Source organism: Cryptomeria japonica, chromosome 10 (assembly GCF_030272615.1).
Source record: "Cryptomeria japonica chromosome 10, Sugi_1.0, whole genome shotgun sequence".
Lineage (NCBI taxonomy): Eukaryota > Viridiplantae > Streptophyta > Pinopsida > Cupressales > Cupressaceae > Cryptomeria > Cryptomeria japonica.
The window spans coordinates 23,963,735-23,986,342 of record NC_081414.1 but is presented as its reverse complement, the minus strand read 5'-3'; the positions used below and the strand labels follow the sequence as shown (position 1 = coordinate 23,986,342).

The 22,608-nt window shown below is 37.0% G+C and overlaps 1 protein-coding gene across 8 annotated transcripts in view; it reads left to right on the top strand.

Moving 5' to 3' along the window:
* The first annotated feature begins 16,097 nt into the window (after nt 1-16,097).
* The window catches only part of LOC131076744 (uncharacterized), a 179,521-nt gene continuing 173,010 nt past the window's right edge, over nt 16,098-22,608 (top strand). Inside the window, exons 1-2 of one of the 8 annotated variants that reach the window (XM_058014059.2) lie at nt 16,098-16,705; nt 16,880-16,953. In XM_058014059.2, coding sequence (XP_057870042.1) covers nt 16,630-16,705; nt 16,880-16,953 — 150 coding nt within the window. In that variant the 5' untranslated portion in view covers nt 16,098-16,629. Of the gene's footprint in view, nt 16,706-16,827; nt 16,954-19,030; nt 19,090-22,608 lie in introns of those variants that run through there. The other 7 variants (XM_058014058.2, XM_058014062.2, XM_058014061.2 and 4 more) reach the window with 7 other exon arrangements.

Below are 22,608 nucleotides of genomic sequence, written 5' to 3'. Positions count from 1 at the left end.
GTGCCCAAAGACATAAGAAGAGGTTAATAAAATGTCTAACATCCCGTATTCATCAGCTATTGGCAGTCTGATGTATGCAATCGTATGCACAAGGCCAGATATTGCACATGCAGTGGGAGTTGTGAGCAGGTTTATGAGTAATCCAGGTATGGAACATTGGAATGCTGTGAAATGGATTCTTCAGTATTTGAAAGGAACTACTACGAAGGCATTATGTTTCAAAGGATCTAATGCTGCTCTAAGTGGATTTGTTGACTCTGATCTGGCAGGTGATATTGATTCATGGAGGAGTACTACAGGGTATGTTTTACTATAGGGGGAACTGCAGTCAGTTGGGTTTCTAGGCTGCAAAAGGTTGTTGCACTTTCAACCACTAAAGCTGAGTATGTTGCTGCTACAGAAGCCAGCAAGGAGATGATTTGGTTACAATGTTTTCTGGAGGAATTGGGTCAGACACAGGAGGATCGCCCATTGTATACTGATAGCCAGAGTGCCATTCATCTTGCGAAGAACTCTCCTTTTCATTTAAGGACAAAGCACATTCAGCTCAGGTACCACTTCATCCAGACTGTTTTGGAGGAGGGTCAGTTACGGCTTGAGAAGATTCACACAAGTGAGAATCCTGTCGATATGTTCACGAAGGCAGTTCCACAGGAGAAGCTGATTTCTTCATCAGTTTCTGTTGGTCTTCTTGATTGATAATTGTGGAATTTATACCAGTCAAGTCCTAGTGTTTTATCCAGCGGATGTTGCATGTACAGTGGTGTCGTGTAGTATCAGTCTCCAAGTGGGAGATTGTTTGGTGTGGAGCCTGATCAGTCTCCAAGTGGGAGATTGTTGAAATGTGGCGACTGATCAGCAAAGTACTTTAGAAATTTTTTTTGCCGTTTTTTGTTGATGAAAACCGACATTGTAATAAAACCCTAAAAAAGGCCGACTTTGTTTGTTGCCCTAAAAACGCATGTTATAAGCGGCTGGGATTCTTAAGGCATTGTAAGGTTGATGTACTTTTTTTTGCTGGATAATAAGAAAGATTGGATGGCTGTGTATGGTGGATGTAACCCATTCTGGGTGAACCACGTTAAATCTCTGTGTTATCTGTGTCCTGTTTTATTTCTTTATCTTTTGTATTTAAATCTGCATATAATTGTTAGTTCATATTTGCTTCGGATCTGTTTGAAACCCTAACAAAATCAACCAAAAACATTTGAAAATGTTCTGAAAAAAAAATCAACCAAAAACATTCAAATATCGATCTACATAATCCAAAAACATCGAAAAAGCTCTTGGAAAAGAACTAAAAATTAAAAAATCAATCAATTAGAAAAACTTGCAATAAAATGTCTTTCGAGAAACAAATACCCTAGCAGATATCTAGCAAACACTTCGCACGAAGTTAACAAAGGACACGACTATCCAGTCAAACATCTGCAATCAACTGATCAAACTGTCTTATCAATCGTATCATATCCATATCAACGTGCTCATTATCTTGTCTTAAACAGAAGAGGATACACTCGCAATTTGACAGGTCAGTCTTAAACGGGGTCCGTAACTTTCTGAGATCAGACATTATCAACGATCACATCAAGCAACTAAGAACGAAGGCACAAGGTCAGTATAGCTGCTAAATTTTGTCCAGGTCAGTCTTTATCTTTTATCATTTGGCGATAGATTATGTTCCTATGCTACTCAAGGATGTCCACAAGTGACTAGAGGAGCTATGATGGGCATTATCTTTTTCTTTGTTTGTTGTTTATGGTGTGAACCAATGAAATTTTAGGGAAATTGCTCTAGTGGGTGTCTGTGATAAGAGTCTTCACATCAAGGTGAAATCGCCACACATACCTCGACCCCTAGCATAATTCCCAAAATGGAGGGTTCACTCCTTGTCTTCTACGTGTTTGTTTCTACAATGAGATATCTTTGCATCTTGGTTCCTTATACCCTGATGTGCTAAGCTTTATTGTTCAATAATAAGGCTCAATGATGAATATATATTGACGCAATAAATATGTGACACAGGTTCGTGATTCATTCAATTCCATTCTCATCTCATCTATTTCTTGATAGTTTGTTGATTTCTCATCTTCTGTTTAAATCGCATTCTTTCTAACATTCCTTCTATCATCAATTTCTCTTTCTATCATTTAACTAACATTTCTTCAAGGTGTATCTGAGTTAAAATTGGTTCAACCATTGTCATACAAAAAACATTCATTATAGATATCATTAGCATTCATTATAGATATCATTAGCATTCATCATAGATTCATTTGCATTCATTTAAGATTTCATTTACATCATTAATACATACATGTACTACCATTGCATAGAATCAAATAGATATGCATCATAAAACTCATAACATCATATAAGCATACATGAGAAGCAAAACATACATAGATCACTATCAAAACCCGCATGTCATGTATATATAACTCAAAAATGATATTGTGTGTGAATACAATAAATAAAGTCTGAAGGCTCAGATAACATGATCAACCAACACTGCCTCTGTCAGCAGGTGGATCCTGTCCACTAGATCCTGCCCCAGGATGTCGAGGTGGTCCCATAACGCCACCACTGCTAGTCTGTTGTGAAGTAGATCTACTCGATCTCCTCCCCATAAATGCACTGAAGCTAGGCTCTCTCTGACCCTCAGGGATGCTTGCTCATATGCCTATCTATAATAAATAGCCTCCTGCGGAGCAATGAAATATCTATCTGCTTGGTTGCGCGCATCTGTACCTGCTCTAAAAAGATGATCAAAGGCATCCATGGTAATCTAACATCTCCGCACTGTCTCATCTCTCTCCCTCTGGAGATGATCTCTCTCAGATTCAAGGGCACCATAATCTGCACGATAAGTATCTCGCTCGATATCTCGTCTAGCGACCTTGTCCTCCAAACTCTGGACTCGCGCTCTAAGAGTCTGCAGCTCATCCTCCTCACCAACCTATCCTCTCCCACCCTCTACAGTAGGCACGTCCTCTAGCTCTGACATATCCTCATCATCATCTCCATCCTCACTCCTCGATGACTCAGAAGAATCATCGCTATCCTCACTGCTAATAGACTCGGTGTCTCCACTAATGTCTACATCCTCATCTCCTCCCTCATCTCCTCCCTCATCTCCACCACTTCCTCTCTCAGCACCACCCTCTCCATCTCCTCCAGCTCTCTCCCCTGCGTCTATCCTCAACCGCTGTCTAGGATGCCGTATCTGCTGTGCTGTAATCGAAACAACAGGATCAGTCAAAGGCACTGGCCTATGCCTAGCAAACCATGCATCATACTCCATTGTCATCCTTGGATCTGCTGCACCTCTACCCCAACCCCAGAGTAATGGTTGCAGAGAATCAAACTCAGCATAAGCAACATGCGGATGTATGCACACACCTGAATCAGATACCTCATGAGATACACAAGCAAAATATGCAGTAACCACAAGTGTCACCTGTACCTCACCGAACTATCTCAGAACCCGCCCTGGAAGATACATCTCGATAATCCGCTGGGTCTCAAAGGTCCTACCAATAAGATATCTCTGTTGTCGGCAGAAAGGCAAGTGTATTGCATCATCCTCCCAACCGAGGCAATCTAAGTATGGTCTCCAAATAAAATGCTACAATATGTCAAACTCATGTCTCCAGTACAAGGTGTTCCTCGAACCTCTATGTCTGATACCTGTTGTATACCTGAAAGCATAAGGCTCACCAGGCTGCAAATCAACGTGAATAATAGGCCTCAAAATAGAAATGTGCTCCCATGCCCATGCCCATGTCTGTAGAAGAGTAACACCACAACTGATAGAACAATATCCAAGATACACAATACCATGCAACTAATAGTACAACATGGCTAGTAGACATGGACCCCAAGCATACAGTTGATGATGAACAATCATATCATGGAGCACTATGCCCCATCCAACTGGAAACCCATGACCTCGTCTGTCAGGTATCAGTAAACCACCGACAACACCGCATAATACAATAGTCATGTCATCATAGTCTAATTAGGCCCAAGGGATGTCATAACGGCCACTGATCTGCAAGTCCTGAATCTCACACTCGAAAAGTGCACATAGTCCAACAATGCTATCATCATGGTCATATACAACTCTCTCACCATGAATGGGAATCCACAGTATATGCCATACATCCTCTAAAGTAATCGATGTCTCACCAGTCGGAAGATGAAAAGAACAGGTCTCAGAATGCCACCGCTCTATCAAAGCTGTAATCATGGCCTTGTTGGCCGTAACTTCTAGCAAATGTAAAACATGATATAGACCAAGTTGTTGGATATGCTCGATCTCCTCATCCGATAAGTCAGCTAGAAGATCAAGTCCACTAGGTCTGCTTTGTCGGCAGTATAACACTCCAATGTTCTCCTGCAATGAGAAAATGTTCAAAATATTAGATATTAGATCCCAGAAAACTTAAAAAAATTTCAAACGCATGACAAAAAATACACATACAACGAATGCGTAACAATTATAACTAATGCAGTACAATTATGACTCTTGCATGATGTTCAAAGCTAATGTGTAATGAAATGAGCTCTTGCGTAAGAATAAACACTTATGCGTAAAGAAATGAGTGAATGCGACATGTTTAATACTAATGTGTAACACTTACGACGCATGCGTACCATTTAGAACGTTTGTGGTAGAGTTATCACGAATGCGTAAACATCGACAAGCGATTGCGTGACACAATGCAAAAATTGATCATGGATTTTTTTTTGGAAACTAGCATAAATCAAGAATTTTTTTGGAAAAATACCATGCCGCTAGTCCGAGGAGGTCTCTGATATGAACGTGCTCGATCAGATAGGTGCAATCGAGCTCTATAACCAGCCATGATGATCAAATACTCAGACAAAAGCACACAAATTACAGAGAAAACCAAGGTATTACCAATTTGTGAATGAGCAAATGAAAACCTGAAAAATCTCTATTTATAGCTCAAAATTAGGGTTTTTTGACACCTCGACGCTCATGGTCCCCACCAACTTCAAACATCTTGTAGCCTACTCAAATGATCTCGAAATCACATGAAATTTTACACGCTTGCTCGTTAAACTGATATCGAAAACATGGTCTCAATTTTGGAATTTTCCGACCACCTTTTCCAAGGGGGCATATTTACACTATAAAGCAGTACCGAGGCATACTGGGGCAGAAGTTTTTGTTTTCTTTGAAACAATGTCATTCTGACTTTGTCTCAAAGAGGGCCAAATGTAGACACCTAAAAATGTCTCATTGATCATGTACTAATTATTCCTCTAATTGATTAAATCATTCTTTAATTATTTAATTAAGTTAATTAATCTTATTCTTCTAATTTCATATTTCCTTGTAATCTTACTAATTGTTCTATTTCCTATTCTATCATCATTTAATCATTTTAACCATTTTCTAAATATTAATTGTTTTATTAATTCTGATTAATCCCCCAGTTTAAATAATCTTTATTATTTAAATAAATAAATTTTCAATTTCTATCTCTAATCATCATTCAATCATTAACCCTCTTCTAAATATTAATTAAATATTTATTATTTAGTTAATTGTGATTTAATTCTTTAATTTAAATAATCTTTATTATTTAATTAAATTCATTTTTCTAAATAATTAAATAGTTTCTTTAAATTGTTTAATTAACTAATTAATTCTTCCATTTCCAAATTCCCAAATTCTAATTTCATTTAATTTCACATTCTTCTAATTTCTTCCAAACTCAAATACATGTGCATGATTTCAAAAACCAAGTTGAAAATCAAAGTTAAGTTCTAAATATATTCAAATACTAAATTGAATTAAAATAAATTCAATTATTTGAATAAATATCATGCAAAGATTAAATTGAAAATCTAAATCTAAATGCAAGCACATGCTAAGTTAATTAATTAATTAAATCATTTATCTCTCCAATCTCTATTTCCATTTTTCAGTTAGCTTTTTCTAAATTAAGCTTTTTGTGTCATCTTCTTTATTTCCTCCAATCATTCTTTTTCTTCATTCAATCAGCTTTTTCTCAATCAGTTGACTCAATTAATCTATTCAATCTATTGAGTTTTACTCCTACAATCAATAGTTCAACTATCAATTTTCATGTGAGCTCACCTGAGTTCCACCTCTTGATCAATCTGTTCCACCTTTCAATAAATCTTCTCCAGTTTTCTATAAATTAAGCATCCAATCTCCATTTTCAATAATCACAAACTTTGAATCTTTGTGTCACTTGTAGGCTACCAGCGCAATATCTGAGAGCCATCATACCACAGAGAAGAGAAGAGCAATGGAAGCGATATGCAATCTTGGAATAGGGAGTTTCATTGAATTATTTTAATTCCTATTTGATATTGCATTATTTCATTGTCTTGTTTGTTAAATTCTTTGATTAGATAGGGATTCGTGATTTCCCTTTTCGTTCTAATTGATATTTTATAAGATGAATTTTACACATACACAGTCTTCACAAGGATGCATCCTTCCTCACGTACAAGACATGATAATATTTTATTTGACAAGAAAATTTGGCTTGGCTAAAAAGTACTTGGTCGATTTGTTATTTGTTTATTTATATCAGGTTCCTACGCTACTCCTGGATATCCACAAATGATTAGAGTAGTCGGGATGGCTCTTGATATCTTTTTCCTTGTTTGTTGTCTGTGAATTATTCTAATGAAGTTTTGGGGCATATACTAATGGTGTCTACGTGGGAAGTTCACTAAGCTACATGATCATATGCAAAAATACAGTCATGGATCACTATGGCTTACTGACTACAACATATACCTTGACCATTTGCACATGAACCAGAATGGAGGGGAACTTTCCTAGACTATGATGCTTGCTTACAGGTAAAATGCTCAAACTTGGTTCTCGCTACCTTGGCCAAGAACAATGCTACCATGCTCGATGATGAAAATAAAGCACTGTAAATAATCTATAAATCATCATTTCATCTCATCTGTTTATATTGTATTATGTTGCATTCCATCCATCGATACATCCATATCGTTGCATATCATTCATGCATAGTCATGACAATGGCTACTCTATTTTGTTCATCCTCTTCTACGGGAATGGGTCATAGGTCCTCCATATCTTCTATCTAACATTGAATCCCCCCCCTCACCCTCCCTATCTAGGTCATCATCATAATCCCTTCATCCTTTCCCATCAACCCAATCAAGCCAGTTACTTTGTCTACACAGGCACATCGACTCATGCACACCTAGACTATCAACAGATACTTTATTATTAAGTATCTTTGGGTCTCAATAGGTAATCGATTATGGAAAACCTAGACTACAACTGGCATTTATCACAATGACCTAGTCTCAACGGGGCTGCTATGATTCACCACAAACAACCTACAACACAAACACTATCAATTGATCAACCAATCAAACATAATCAACACAAACAATTGCATCAATTGTGTAAGTCTCAACGAGTATTTTTGCTTTAGATACCTTTACTTCATCAGGCAATTACATCAATTGTCTAAGTCACAACAGGTCACTTTGATTCACTTACTCGGACTTTATCCTGTCCAAGCAAACAACTGACATCAACTGTCACGCTTTGACTCAATCGGAGCAATTCAATCGATTGCACCAGACTGTCCAACCAATTTGGATCAATTGTACAATATCAATCAAAAGCACAAACACTACATTTGCACCGTATCTCCTGCATGACCTAAGAGTACTCACTGACGTGCTATTTCTCCGTATTCACTCCGTTTTCTCCCATTCTTTCTAATTTCTTATGTTTTACCTCCCCCCAACTTCTGTCTCTTTTTCGAAAGATCACTCAATTTTTTGAATTTTTTCAGCCCGTCTCTCGAGGGGGGATACCACCCACTAAATTAATATTTATGGGGCACATATCTCATACCTATCTTTCTTTCTTTGAAACGATGCGATAAACCACATCGTCTCAAAGAGGGGCAAATGTAGACACATAAATCTGTCCACTTAATTAAATGAATATTTAGTATTTATTTGATTATTTAACCACCAGTCATCACTTAATTAAATTAATATTTAATTAAATCATCCTCAACCTCTTCTTCTATTAACTAAATGAATTATTCAATTTATTTAAATTAATTCATTAAGCCACACTCTAACAATCAATTAAATTAATAAAACATATTTATTTAATTTAACCCCTTTCCTCCTTTATATAAATAAATAAATATTTATTTAAATCCCTAAACTACCCCCCACTTGCATTCTCCTACAAATGCAAGTTGCACTATTTGGTTGAAATAAAGTAATTTTATTTTAATTAAAATATTATTTTCTCTCACCCACCAAACCCACTTGCATCCTAAACCCATTTTAGTTTCTTCTAAACCATTCCTAATTAGCCTAATCACCCTCCCTAATTATTGTCACATTCCTAAGCAACTTGAAGTCGCTTCTCAAATCCTCCAAAGTCTTTAAAATGCATTAAAGGCTTTATGTCTTCAACACGTTAACCCTTAAAGTCTTCCAAACCATTAATGGTTCTTAAATAATCATTTATGGCTCTTACATAATCATTAATGATTAATTCAACTTGCCCACATGGGCCCAAAAGTGGTTATAATTGGCATAGCCTATTATAGCTTGATAGAGCACTTCATGAGCTTTTTGGTGCTTCAAATGTTTTGTCAATTTGACACTTGGAACAAAAGTTATAGCCTCTGGAAGTTGGGTCTCCTAAAATGGAAAAAAATAAAAACATGTTGGACACATGATAAATGAGCTGCAAAAGGGAGTTACACACGTTTGTGTGTGTTTTGACACGTCATAAAGCATCTTGGGTTGGAGATAAGTTGGCTGCCACTTTTTTGGGTGGTTTTAGCTTAAGGTTTTGTAATATTGTTTGATAGTTTGATGTATTGTATCTCCTATATATTAGGTGTGTGAGATGGAGGTTGAACGTAAGAGTCTTATAGTTGTTGAGTTACCTCTAGATCTCTAGATGTTAATACTCCTATAAGAAGCTTGCTTTGCAAATAAATTGTATTCTATTGTTGTTTTCTAAATAATATATCAGGCAAGTTTAAGAGTGCGTGGTTTTTCTCCCGAAAGAATTTTCTCCATGTGAATCCCGGTGTTGTGGTATGCATGCTAGTTATATTTATTTATGTTAAGTTTTTATAACCATTGTAAAGATTTGAAATTTTTTGCATAACCCTTCTCTCAAGATTAGTGTAAAAAGTTGTCCCACTACCTTAATTTCTTGTCATTGGGTGGTTAAGTAATTTAGCTTTAAATGGTCTTTCATGCCCTTGTGGCTACTATACATCCTTCTATCTTCACTAGAGAATTACTACATTATTTTGGGTAATAGAGATTTGATTTGGATGGCTTGGTAGATTCTTTTGTGTTGGTGTATATCTTTTGGCTTTGTAGTAGGAGACGGTGAAACATTTTGAAGATTTTTTGTTTCTCTTGTTGGTCTTTTTCTACTAGCTCACACGACCTTCATAGTGGCCAATTCAAAGCTCTCACTCTCTAATAATATTTATGGAGTGGAAATCAAAGACATTGACATGGGCTTGGTTCATTGATCATATCTAATGATAAGAACTCATAATCTTTAAAACACCACTTTATTTGTTTTATACCTATTTTCCATCATGAAAATATGATATTAGGGAGAAAAATGAGACCAATCAAATGGTTTTCCCTAGATGCAATATGGCTAGTAACATAAAGTAATCTATTGAAAACCTAGGGGGAAGACATTAATAGGCCAATCTATTCTTCTCGAAAGGGGATGCAAAAGGCCACAAAGGATGAGACCATTCCAAGTAAGAAGGTGATGCACGCTAAAATGGATGCACAAGACACACAGATTCAAACGTTAGTGTTGTTAGTGACAATAAAAAACAAAAGACAAATGAAACTATAATCCTAAACATGCATACCAAGAGAGATATAAAAATAGATAATGCAAATCATACAAAAATGAAGGAAGGAAATAAAACCCCCCAAGATGCTCTCCAACATGCTCATAGTTGCTCCTCCCTTGTTCCTCTCCTCTCCAGGTTCCACATGAGTGTAGCCCTCAACTTTTTGCACTATTTATGGATGTCTTATGGAGATTCAAGATTATGAAAATGAAAATAACTATTTATGCAAGTGTAAACAAGCTGACTATTTAATTTGGAAACTCACAGCTAGTGTTACTTTTACAGTGGCCTCTCTACATCATCAACAGTTCAACAAAATGGAAAGTCCTTGCTGGGCTAAAGCTGGGGTGAAAGGCCTCACCCCCAAGATCAACATTTTCTTTTGGATAGACCTGCAAGACAAAATTCTTACTACTGAGAATATCAGAAAAAGAGGTATCAACATGCCTAGTTTCTGTATTCTTTGTAAGTAGAATGAGGAGAGAATAAATCATATGCTCTTTCATTGCCCCTTCTTTGCTGATGTTTGGGGAAGTTGTCTAGATCAATTCAATATCAGTTGGAGCTTCCCCAACTCGATTCAAAAGATTTTCAAGTTATGGCATCATCCTTCAAAAAACAAAACCACAACCTTATTATGGAAAATTGCTTTACCTCACATGTTGGGGTTTATGGAAAGAGAGAAATGATAGAGTTTTCAGAGAAAAGACTACTAAGGCTAAAATTGTTGTTTGAAAAAATAAGAAGAAGTATAGTGGAAAATATGAATATTATAGGTGGTATTGATAACCCTAACACTAAGGAGGATCAATTTATCAATAAAAAGTGGAGATTAAAGGCTCAAGAGAGCATCCAGAGCAATCCTAGAGAGGGAGTGATATGGATCAGCCCACCTAGGGGATGGATGAAAATCAATTTTGACGGGGCCTCTAAGGGAAACCTGGGGGTTGCAGGATGTGGAGTGGTCCTAAGGGATGAATGGGGAATATGTAAAATCATAAAATGTATTCCTATAGGAAATCAGACCAATCATGTTGTCGAAGCCATGGCAGCTTATCATGGGATGATCCTTGCCAAGGAAGCCAATTGTACTAAAGTTTGGTGTGAAGGAGACTCCTTAAACATTATCAATTGTTTAAATATGAAATTCCTGCCATCTTGGTCAATTAGTAATGCTATTAAAGCTACTAGGAAAATCAACAAAGAGTTTGATATGTGTGTTTTTACACATGTTTATAGGGAGGCCAACTCTTGTGCTGATTGGGCAGCCAACCTGGCTTGCCAATCAAGAGACATCATTACTAGTTATGGTGAAATGGAGATTGCAAGTGAAATGAAATCCTTGCTCAATCAGGGCCAAAGCTATACAAGGAAACGTGGTACTTTTAGTCGTTATTTCTAATGACCTTTCTGCCTTTTTGATGCAGGGCTTGCTTGAAGATAATGAGCTTTTAAATAGGTGTCTTATCATTATTATTTGGCACAGATTCTGGGCGCTCTTACAGAATAACCACAGAAACCAGAGGAGAAGTTATCAAAACGAGAGAAGGCATTGCAAGGAAGGCGCTGGAAAAATGGGAGGTAACAAGAAAAGATTTGAACCTGCTTCTTGCTCTAACTGGAGAAAGAACGAAGAAGTCTGGGATATCCTTCAGTAGGGGGTTCTGAATGTTTTCATGGAACGACTAAGTGGGAAAGACCCCACAATCACTAGCTATTTCATCAAGAACTAGAAAAACGAAAAAATTCTGATTGGATCACAGATGATGAATGTCGATGAAGAGGTTATTGCTGAGGCCACGAGGATGACTACCTAGGGTATGAAATTTTACAGGGACAAAGGAATATCAGATAAAGCAGCAGACAAGTTTCCTGTTACGGATGGAGAGAGAAGAAAGATGATCAAAATTGACAACTCCTACCACTCCCCGAAGAGAATTTGCAGGCCATGGAGGTTTGTTTTATTCACTTCTATTGAATACATTACCTTAGATGGTAGGTTTACTAGGGCCTATGGGCATCACTTCATCCTACTCAACCATTTTCGTCATGGAGAAAGGGTTAGCCTCCCCTATTACCTTGCATGTTCTATGGATCATACTATAAAGGAGATCTAGAAGGATCGTAAAGGGGATCATGCCCTCCACCAGGGGCTTATGGTCCTAGTTTATAAAATGCTAAAGGGGAAGTGCATTGAAAAGCCTATTAAAGGCAAAAATGCAAGAGATGAGACTATGAAAAGTAAGGATAGTGGTTTTAACTTTGATTCAGAGACTGAGGGAGAGTCGGAAGAAAGTAGAAAAAAAGGGAGGAATAGGGCCAAGAAGAGGAGGATTATTGTGGAATCTGAAATGTCGGATTCTGAAACTGAATCCCTTGAGGAAAAATCTATTAAAAAGAGGAAAGGGAAAGCCACTGGAAAGAAGGCTCAGAAAAAGAATACTAAAAAGGGTAGCAATTTTGATTTCAATTATGTTCTGGTTGAATCTGAGGAGGAGGCTGAAGAAAACAAGAGGGTTGATAGTTAGGACAAAGAAGGGGAGGGTAACCCGGTTAAGGACAATTTAGAGGCCGTGAATACCACAAGTCTGCATAAGGAGGAAAAAGGGGATAAAAGTGACAGTGGTGACAAAGATACTGTTAAGGCCTTCTGTGAGACCATTGCTACTATGGTGAAGGATATTAACAGTTTGAAAACCGATACACAGGCCATTGCAAGAATTACAGTTGGTGACAAGCCCTCGGTGGATCATGTTAAAGAGTTAGTGGTCATTCTGCATAATGCGGAAGCTATTGAATGTATGGTTGGAAAAATCATAGCAACGAAAAAAAAGGTCAATGAGATGGGAGATAGAAAGCAAATGGAAAACAAAATGAAAGATTTTGGCAGCAAAATTGACAGGCTGGAGCTCAGCGTCAAGAAGATTGCTGATCAAAATTTCCAAATCCTCAAATCTTCGATGGACAACATGAACATCCTTATCAACAAGTTCGAGAACAATGTAGAGAAGGATGGTGATAAAGAGCAATTGAACAAGAAGGGTCATGAAAGGAGGACCAGAGCTAACACAAAGAATAAGGGTGACATCAAAGGTCGTGAGCTGGAGGATCTGAAGACCTCAGTGAACAACATGAAACAAATGGTTGTTCACGCTGAGGAAATTATGAATAGTATTTAGTTTCAATTGCTGTCCTTGGTTCTGTCTCTTTGCTGTCTTTGTGCTTTCCTTTTGCTGTCTATTCTGACTTTTTAATGTAATGTTGTGTTAAGTTGATCCCTTTTGGTGGGTTCATTTTGTCTTTTTTAAGTGATCAGGCACTTTTTTAGCAGTTTTGTTTTCCTGGCTTGTAAAAGGTTCGAGTACCTTTCAAATACCTGCTTTTACTTAATCAAAACAAGTTAAATACGAGAAAGCACCTTAATTATTCTATATTAATTTTAGCCAAAATAATAACACAAAATGCTTCTAAAATGTTCTCTCAAAATGACTATAAATCTGATGCATAAAGATTTCTGGATCCTTTTGAAGAAGGAATGGGCTCTATTTATAGGAAAAATAGAGAAATGGATGGTGGAGATTGAGTAATCTTAGCAAGGGTCAAGATCGAAAGTTAATCAATCCATGTGAGGGCTTTCAACCCAATTCCACAATGACAAGTGTCAACATGAGATGACTTGAAGGAAGAGGGAAGACACATTAAATGCTTGAGATGACTTGAAGGTTACCCTAGGAGGTAAGGTTTGGGCTTGAGCTAGTGAATAAAACCTTTATCCAATGAATAATGCCTTTACCCAATGGACAAACTCTTGTGCAAGAGTTAGTGGGGATAACCACGGTCAAAACAATGAATGCTTGAAGAGACCCATGCGTTAAATGGGGGTTGAGTTAGAGGGAAAGCCTCTAACCATGTGGGCAAGTTGAATTAACCATTAATGGTTATGTAAGAACCATTAATGGTTTGGAAGACTTTAGGGGTTAACTTGTTGAAGACATAAAGCCTTTAATGCATTTTAAAGACTTTGGAGGCTTTAAGAAGTGACATCAAGTTGATTAGGAATGTGACAGTAATTAGGGAGGGTGATTAGGCTAATTAGGAATGGTTTAGAAGAAACTAAAATGGGTTTAGGATGCAAGTGGGTTTGGTGGGTGAAAGAAAATAGGATTTTAATTAAAATAAAATTACTTTATTTCAACCAAATAGTGCAACTTGCATTTGTAGGAGAATGCAAGTGGGGGGTAGTTTAGGGATTTAAATAAATATTTATTTATTTATTTAAAGGAGGAAAGGGGTTAAATTAAATAAATATATTTTATTCATTTAATTGATTGTTAGAGTGTGGCTTAATGAATTAATTTAAATAAATTGAATAATTTATTTAGTTAATAGAAGAAGAGGTTGAAGATGAATTAATTAAATATTAATTTAATTAACTGATGTCTGATGGTTAAATAATCAAATAAATACTAAATATTCATTTAATTAAGTGGACAGATTTATGTGTCTACAAAAGGTTATTCTCTTAGGTGGATTGATTTGGGAGACAAATAATCAAGCTCATTCCTCTTCTACACTCAATAATCATGCTAACTTGCTATATAATTATCTTAATGCCATCATGCCCGTCCTTCAAATTTTAGCTTCTATAGAAAATAGGTATGTTCAAGAGACATTGCATGAGAGGATGAGACTTTAGGATCTTATGGCTATGATAATATATCTTCTACAAAATATAGCTATAATCTCTCTCTCTCTCTCTCTCTCCCTCTCTCTCTCTCTCTCTCTCTGTTGTTTATAGCTCATTGTCTCTAGCTTCTAGGCCTTTGATTTATGTGTTAAAATTAGATTTATGTCAAGAATCAAAATTTTGATTTTTGTTTTAAAAATAGATTTTACTAGAATTAGTGTTAACCATCACAATTATTCAATGGATTCACTCCCATATTTATGTGTTTGAGCAAGGTCTAGAGGTTGGTGCAAACAAACAAAACACTAGAAATGAGAATGATTTCAATAGTACATCCTACTTTCTATCTTGCAATGTAATCTCTCACTCCCTTTGTTATTTCTAGCTTACCGTCTCTAGCTTCTAGGCCTTTGATTTATGTGTTAAAATTGAATTTATGTGTTAAAATTGGATTTATGTCAAGAATCAAAATTTTGATTTATGTTTTAAAGTTAGATTTTACTAGAATTAGTGTTAACCATCATAATTATTCAATAGATTACCCATTATAGTTATTCAATAGATTCACTCCCATATTTATGAGTTTAAGCAAGGTCTAGAGGTTGGTGCAAACAAACCAAACACTAGAAATGAGAATGATTTCAATAGCAACTCCTAAATTCTATATTGCAATGTAATGTCTCACTCTCTTTGTTGTTTCTAGCTCATTATCTCTAGCTTCTAGACTTTTGATTTATGTGTTAAAATTAGATTTATGTCTAGAATCAAAATTTTGATTTATGTTTTAAAATCAGATTTTACTAAAATTAATGTTAACCATCATAATTATTGTTTTATATGTTTTTGACTTATTAATCATTAAAAATAATAAAACACTAATAATTAAAAAAGTTAAAGTTAAAAACCTAAGAAGCAATAAAACATCAATTAAGGACAAGATCAATAAAAATATAAGAAATTATGGGTAAACAAAATGGAATATCTCATATTATTTTGAGATAGTTTGTTATACAAGTGCCTTATCCTTCTTTAAAAGGAGACACTAGAGTGCCTACTGTGTACAAGATCTAGCTTAGGAATAAAAATATTACAAGGTTCCCTCTTGGTATCTTATGTGAACAACCATAAGAAGTAGATAGCTATGGAGAAGAATTGTATATAGATGTTTGAGTCATTTTGTTTTGTTTTGAACCAAACCACCAAGGAGTAGTTAAAGGCTTCCTATTAAATATTGTTTTGTATCAAACATCATATTTTAATCTTACAGTTTAATATTTTCTCTATTATTATTGCAATTCATTGAAAAATAAAAATAGTTAATAATAATAATAACTAATTTCTAAAAAAGTTATATTATAATAAAAAAATCGACGCTTCCCAAGCAATTAAAAGATTAATGAATTATTTTATTCGGGTCAAATCTCGTCAAAATCTCTATGAACAATTTAATTCTTCACCGAGTGTTTATTCCCGAATATCGAGAAATAAAAAATGGGAAAATAAACGAGCCTTCAAATTTCTTTTACCAGATTTGACGGAACGTTAGCGGGAAAGATCCACGAAATACAATTTCAGGCGTGTTTTGATTTAAGTGACAGACTACAGAGTAGAGGTAGCAAATTCGATTTGACGTCTACAAATCCATATATGTCAAGCCTACAGGGTACTGCTTCGTACAATACAAAATTATAGCATACGACGAAAACGTGGAAATATGCAGCAGCAAGTACCTGAAATAGGATTGACACCCAGCAAAATCTATTTGTAGTTCTACAAACAAAAAGTTTGGAAGCCTGCGTGGTTGCAGTTGCTTCTGCTCTTTTAAACCCTACTCCAGAGTCCTGCAGTTGACATTTTCCTTTCGCTGACTGAGAGATCGCTTTTATTTGAAGTCCTATGCCATTCTCTTCGTTGTGAACAAATCTGCGTTTGACAGGATGGTTTTTGTTCGGCGTTTATGGAGAATATGTGTATGAGAAGCTTCTGGATGCTGCTAATGTGGAGCTCATGGATGACAGCTCATCTTTCGTGGCAGTTAGACACCATCTTTCACGCAGCATAGAAAGCAGACACAGCACTTCTGGTCTGTTTGCTATCTTGATATTAAAATAAGAGCTACTCAGATAAAAGTTAAAATCTTTGTCAGCATCTTCCTTTTCTTGTTGCTTTTAGCTGTTGATCAATTTTGCTCTTTATAAGTTACAGTTAGGACTGGCGCATGGGGTTTCAACCGTGGTCTTTGCTATGTTATTTGAAGGAACGCAAGGTTTTGGGCAGAACATGGATTTGGATGTGTCCCACTCTAGACAACCTTTACTCACTTCTCAAGATGTAAGTCTCGATACTGATACACACATATTTTACACTTAGCAAAACAAGATCGAAGCAAGTTGCAGTATTTACCAATGTCAATCGTAAAAAGTTCGTGCGAGGGTATGAATTCTGGGAAACGTTACTGAACCCAATTCAATTCGTTTAAATATGATAAGGCTATACACGATTTATAGACAACAAGAACCTTTCGATGTGAAATTTGAATGTCTCGAGCAAATCTCGCTCTTCCTCTTTCTTCTTAATAAGAAAGAAAACGTTAAGATTTTTACCATAACATAGTTTAGGGTTTCGCTCGGTGGTATAAACGACTATGCTGGGGTCAAAGGTCGTTTTCTAAGTACCATTACGTGTAAAATGGAGATTATTTGTAATTTCTATGTAAATGCTTACGAGGTTGAATAGTAATTCAAGCCAAGTGGTCCTCAGGTTCATAATAATGCAACTAAAGGTCGACATGGCTGAGTAGTAATGCAGACCAAAAGATTGGGAAGATTTGATACTAGTGGAAGCCAAACATAGGAAGGACAGAAGTGTGCAAAGCAACTCCTAGACTGAAAACAAAACAAAAGAAATGGTTATATAAGAGGGAAAAGCCCTAAAACCAGCACTGATACAGGTCAGATGGTACAATTCTGTATGGTTTTAGCGAAACCAGGCCAGTGCCCCACTACACCCTTACAGAGAGTCAGATTCTTTGGCCTCCTCCACCCCATATAGATATTGGTGACTCCCTCGTGACTACACTATCCTATAAACAGATGATTGATATAGGCATGCCCCTGCTGACGGCCCTAATTTATACTCTATATGGCTTGGCTTCCTCCCCCCCCATAGATGGTTGATAGCTGACTTGGCCAGATTACCAAGGAGGAGAGGATGAATAGGTGAATTAATGACCGCCTCTGCCTCTATATAGGTAGAAGGTGCTTTTGTCTCTGCCTTATTTTGCTTTTTTGCAAGCATCCAGCGAACGTTGATTGATGTAGCCTTCTATATATGGGCCTCTCCAATAGTTGTTTCTTGAGCCTCCTCTCCTGAGAGAGGCTCTAAACCTCCTTATACAGTGGACCTCAAGTGACAAGTTTACTTACTGGAACGTGGAGAAGCCTAGGCAAAATTGGTTATGCCATGAAGAAATCAAAACACACTTAACAAATCTTCTTGTTCCAGGCCTATGGGGGCTCTACTGCACTTACTATCTCTAGAGTTAAATTCTTACTATCTCTATTGTTAAATTCTTCTCAGTAAAGCTGACTAACTAGGTTTGTATTCTCAAATTCTTTAACATGCCTAAGGCATTAACTTAATATTATTTTGTAAAGAATGATATCTGTGTATGTGTGCTGCTTCAGCATTGTCACTATTAGATCTGTGTGTCTTGAATCTATAGTAAATTGAGTTTAATGTCTGTGAGGTTCATAGGTTTAACTTATATCGTTTTATTTGCAAGGTTGCAGAATTTATTTGATGTGATCAGACTATCAGGATTTGGCAGTTGCTCCTTTAACAGGTAGTAAAGTCCCTGAGAGAATGAAGAGATGAACATAGATTCCATACAACAAGTAAGGACAGAGTGTAAAAGAAGGTCAATGCTGGCAAGTTATGGCATGCATTTCTAATACACATGCCAAAATGAAGTGAGTAGTAGCAGTAACAACAAAGCTTGCAAAAGGGCCAAGGCTGGTAGGTTCTGTGACATGTCTCCAGTAGCCATGCCAAAATGGAGTACATGGAAGCAGTAACAAGAAGGTCTGCAAAAGTTGCAGTGCTCCCAAGATTCCACCCTTTATCTTCATTACCCTAGCAAAAAGTGAATAAGGTTATGGCTGGGAAAGTCTGGCAACTGACCAACCTTTTTTCTTCTCCCTAAGGTGCATGCAATTAACTGGAGGAATGGCAGAACTGGCTCTAGACTGCCCATTTGGTCTTATAACTTGCATATACTGTTATTATTCTGTGTCTTAAAATTGCTTGTTTTATGTTTTGATGGCCATTTCCTAAGTTAATGGTCTGACCATGCTATTTATGTTAGAAACTTGAGTTACAATATGTTTTCTTCTTCTTTCTTACCCAGAAGCAGTAAGTATGGACCACAACTTGCAATGGAGCAATTTTGCTCACACTCTTAATCAGGTTTTGTTCCCAATCTGTTTAGTTGGTTATTAGAGTAGCTGTTTAGGCTTTCCTTTGGATGGTCCCTTTACCTTTTATTTAAGTATATGTAATGTTTTCTCTGTACTTGAATATCAGATGTTAATGACCTGCATTAGACAAGAACTTTTTGTTATATACTTTGTCTTCAAAATAATTGCTTGCTTTTTTATAGCCACATATAATATCAATAGCAACACAGTCTTCAAAACAGTTTGTTTGTACATCTAACCAATAATTTCTCTTTCATGTGGCCATCTGGGTGATCTTGATAGAACCATTCCTTAGACTCAACAAGCCTCCAGAGGCAGAAAGAAAGGTTGCATTCCATGCCTGTTCTTGTGGCCTGCTCTGTGGTAAAAGAGTCAGATGAGCCTTGATGTTGGGTTGATGCACATCCTTGGTGAATGGTATGAGGGTGAGAGCATTGAGGCATCCTAGTAGCAAATCGTAGAGACAGACCTTCCACACCAGTGTGATCTCATTTGCGGGTCAACATTATCCAAATGGTTCTTGGTACCCTAATGTGTAAAATGGGATGAAAAAGGAGGTAATCAGCCTGCCAGCCTGTTGTGGCGTTTTCACACATCGCCCCATTGCAAATGGGGACCCTTGCTTTTTTTTGCTTTTTAGGGTTTGTTCTTTGGGTTTTTTTAGGGTTTTGTCAGTTAGCCTTTGCATTTTGAGTGCTGTCGGGGAGATCAATGGGATAGCAAGTCCGGCTTGAGTGATGTCTTGATCCTGAAATTTGACTAAGTCTGGAATGTCCTGAAATTTGGGCTAGGTTTGATGTCTTGATCGTGAAATTTGGCTAAGTCTGGAATGTCCTGATCCTGAATTTGACTAAGTCTGGAAACTGAAAAACCTCAAAAAACTAGATTTTGCAATATAACTCCTGGAGGTCTGAAACCACTCTCAAACATCCTGAAAGTATATATGGAACATAACTTAAAGTATAAGAACTTATACTTAAATGTTATATTCCATAAAAATTGTCCTGATAGAGAGTCTCAAAAGTCAAATTTCGCTCCTGTCCTTCACTGAGGATCCAGAGCGAATTTTGCTCCTGTCCCTCTCAGGAGGACCAAGGCGAAGCGCTCCTGTCCCTCACCAAGGGACCAGGGCGATAATACTTATTTGAGCCATTCCTGACCGTGTTTGGACGAATTGAGACATCAAAGGCATGGTGAAGGACGAAATGAGCATGATAGAGCATCCAGACTTGATTAAGGACGATGAAATGATGAAGTTTTTGCCTAGAAGGTCAAATTCGCTCCTGTCCCTCACTGAAGGACCAGAGCGATTTTCTTTATATGCACAATTTTAGACCTTTTTTTGGACATTAACTTTTATTCATAGCATGAGGCAAGATGATATCTTCCCTAGCAAAGGCATTTCATGGTGAAAAGTGAAGCATTTGGGCCTGGAGGGCAAAAATCGCTCCTGTCCCTCACTGAAGGACCGGAGCTTGAAATCCAAAATTGCCTTGTCCTTGAAAGATTTGAACGATTTGACGACTTGAGGAGAACCAAGGAAGTGCTTTTTACCAGTTGAATATAATTTGAAGGCACAAACATGAGGAAAAATAGACCAAAATGCAAAATCGCTCCTGTCCCTTAGTCAGGGACCAGGGCGAAATCCATTGTAGCTCCCGTCCCTCTCCCAGGTACCAGAGCGAAATTCTTCATAAGGTAAAATTCAGGCAAAAGCAAGCAAGTTTTAAGTTTGAAGGCAAGAAAGGAGGGCGAAACTAGACCGTTGAAGATAAATTTGGAAGTTGGCAAAGTGTAGTTGAGCTTGAAAGTACAAATTCGCTCCTGTCCCTCAGGCAGGGACCAGAGCGAAATCTTCATGAAAGCTTAGATTTTGAATGTTGATCACGTTTCAAGTGTCCAAAGGGGACCAAGGGACTTCATTTTACACGATGAAAGCAATGGCAAGTTGATGAAAGCAAGCATGAGCCCAGGACATTGAAGTTCGCTCCTGTCCCTCAGTCAGGGACCAGGGCGATATTTACTATATTTGCCAATTCATTCAAAATTCGCGCCAAGTCAAGGTTGTACAAGGTCACAAAGGGTCCAAGGTATCTTAAGAAGATGATATGCAAAGGTTTCAAGTGTCAAAAGACTATCAATTTGAACAAGGAAGCTATATCGCTCCTGTCCCTCATCAAGGGACCAGGGCGATTTTCATTAAATCATTCGTTTTCCTTCAAGATCACGTCAAAGTCAAGGTTCGTAAGATCAAGGATATCATTTGCAAGGTGATGAACAAAGAGTAAAGTTTGAGAGATAGCAAATGTTGGCCAGAGCATGAAGTTCGCTCCTGTCCCTCACCAAGGGACCAGGGCGATATCCACCCTAGAGGGCATTCATCCACCAAATCAAGACGATCAAGCTCGAGTTTTTTGGCAAACATGCCAGTTTCAACGTGAGGATGGAGGTTTTGAACATAAAAGCAAGAGGAATCAAGACCAAGGTGATAATTCGCTCCTGTCCCTTAGTCAGGGACTAGAGCGATAGGTTTGTGTCCTTACCTCTTCCAAATTTGGCGCTAAAACATTCTTTAGATTTTATTAAATGCTAGGAAAAAATCGATAAATTTGAAATCCAATTAAAGTTAGCATTTAACATTAGCGCATGGGTCTTTATTAATTAATTTTTGCCTTTTAAAAATCGAGTTTATTTAAAATTATAGGCATTAAATTAATTAATTATAAATAAAATGGGGCGCTTGATTTAAAATTTGTTTCATTTTACAAAGGTCGGCCTTTAAGTTTATTTTAAATTTGCCTTATTTACCAAAGTCGGCCTAGGGTCAATGTGAAGGTGAGCGCCTATAAAGGGAGGTGTTTATTTCATTTTCAAATCATCATTTTATCCTCTTTCATATGCAATTTTGGAGAAGACAAGGTGCGAAATTATCATCAAAGAGGAGTGCGTGTTTGTTTCAAGTAAGGCGAATTTGTTATCTTCAAGACATTGAAGACTCCTCCCCCAAGGTGGCGAATTGCTAAAGTGGACGTTCATTTGGAGAGAAATCACGTTGAAGCCATCAAATTTTGATTTGTGCCTAGGCGAATTCCTTTGTTTTGCATTTTAGAGTTAAACTCTCAAGTAAGGTATGACAAGATCCCTTGTTTTAATTTCGAATTTTGATCGTCATAGCCTTAAATTTTGAAATTTTGAATTCTAATAGCTCAATCGTCGTTTAGGAAATGATAACTCAAGGACTTATTATGAAGTTTCCTAAATTTAATCTCTAATCTAGTTATTCATTGCAAAATCATGTTGCTAATTTTGAAATGTTGTGTAGGCATCAAATGGAGATCTCATCAAGGAAAATCAAGCCGGATCAAGGACGGTCTTCGTCGGGACGATCAAGCCAGGACAGGGGCGACCTCTTTCAATCCAGCGTTCCAAGGCGAGGTACATCATCATCCTACACATCAAGGACACATGGAGTTAGGACAAGGGCTCGTTGAAGAAGCAAATAATTTTA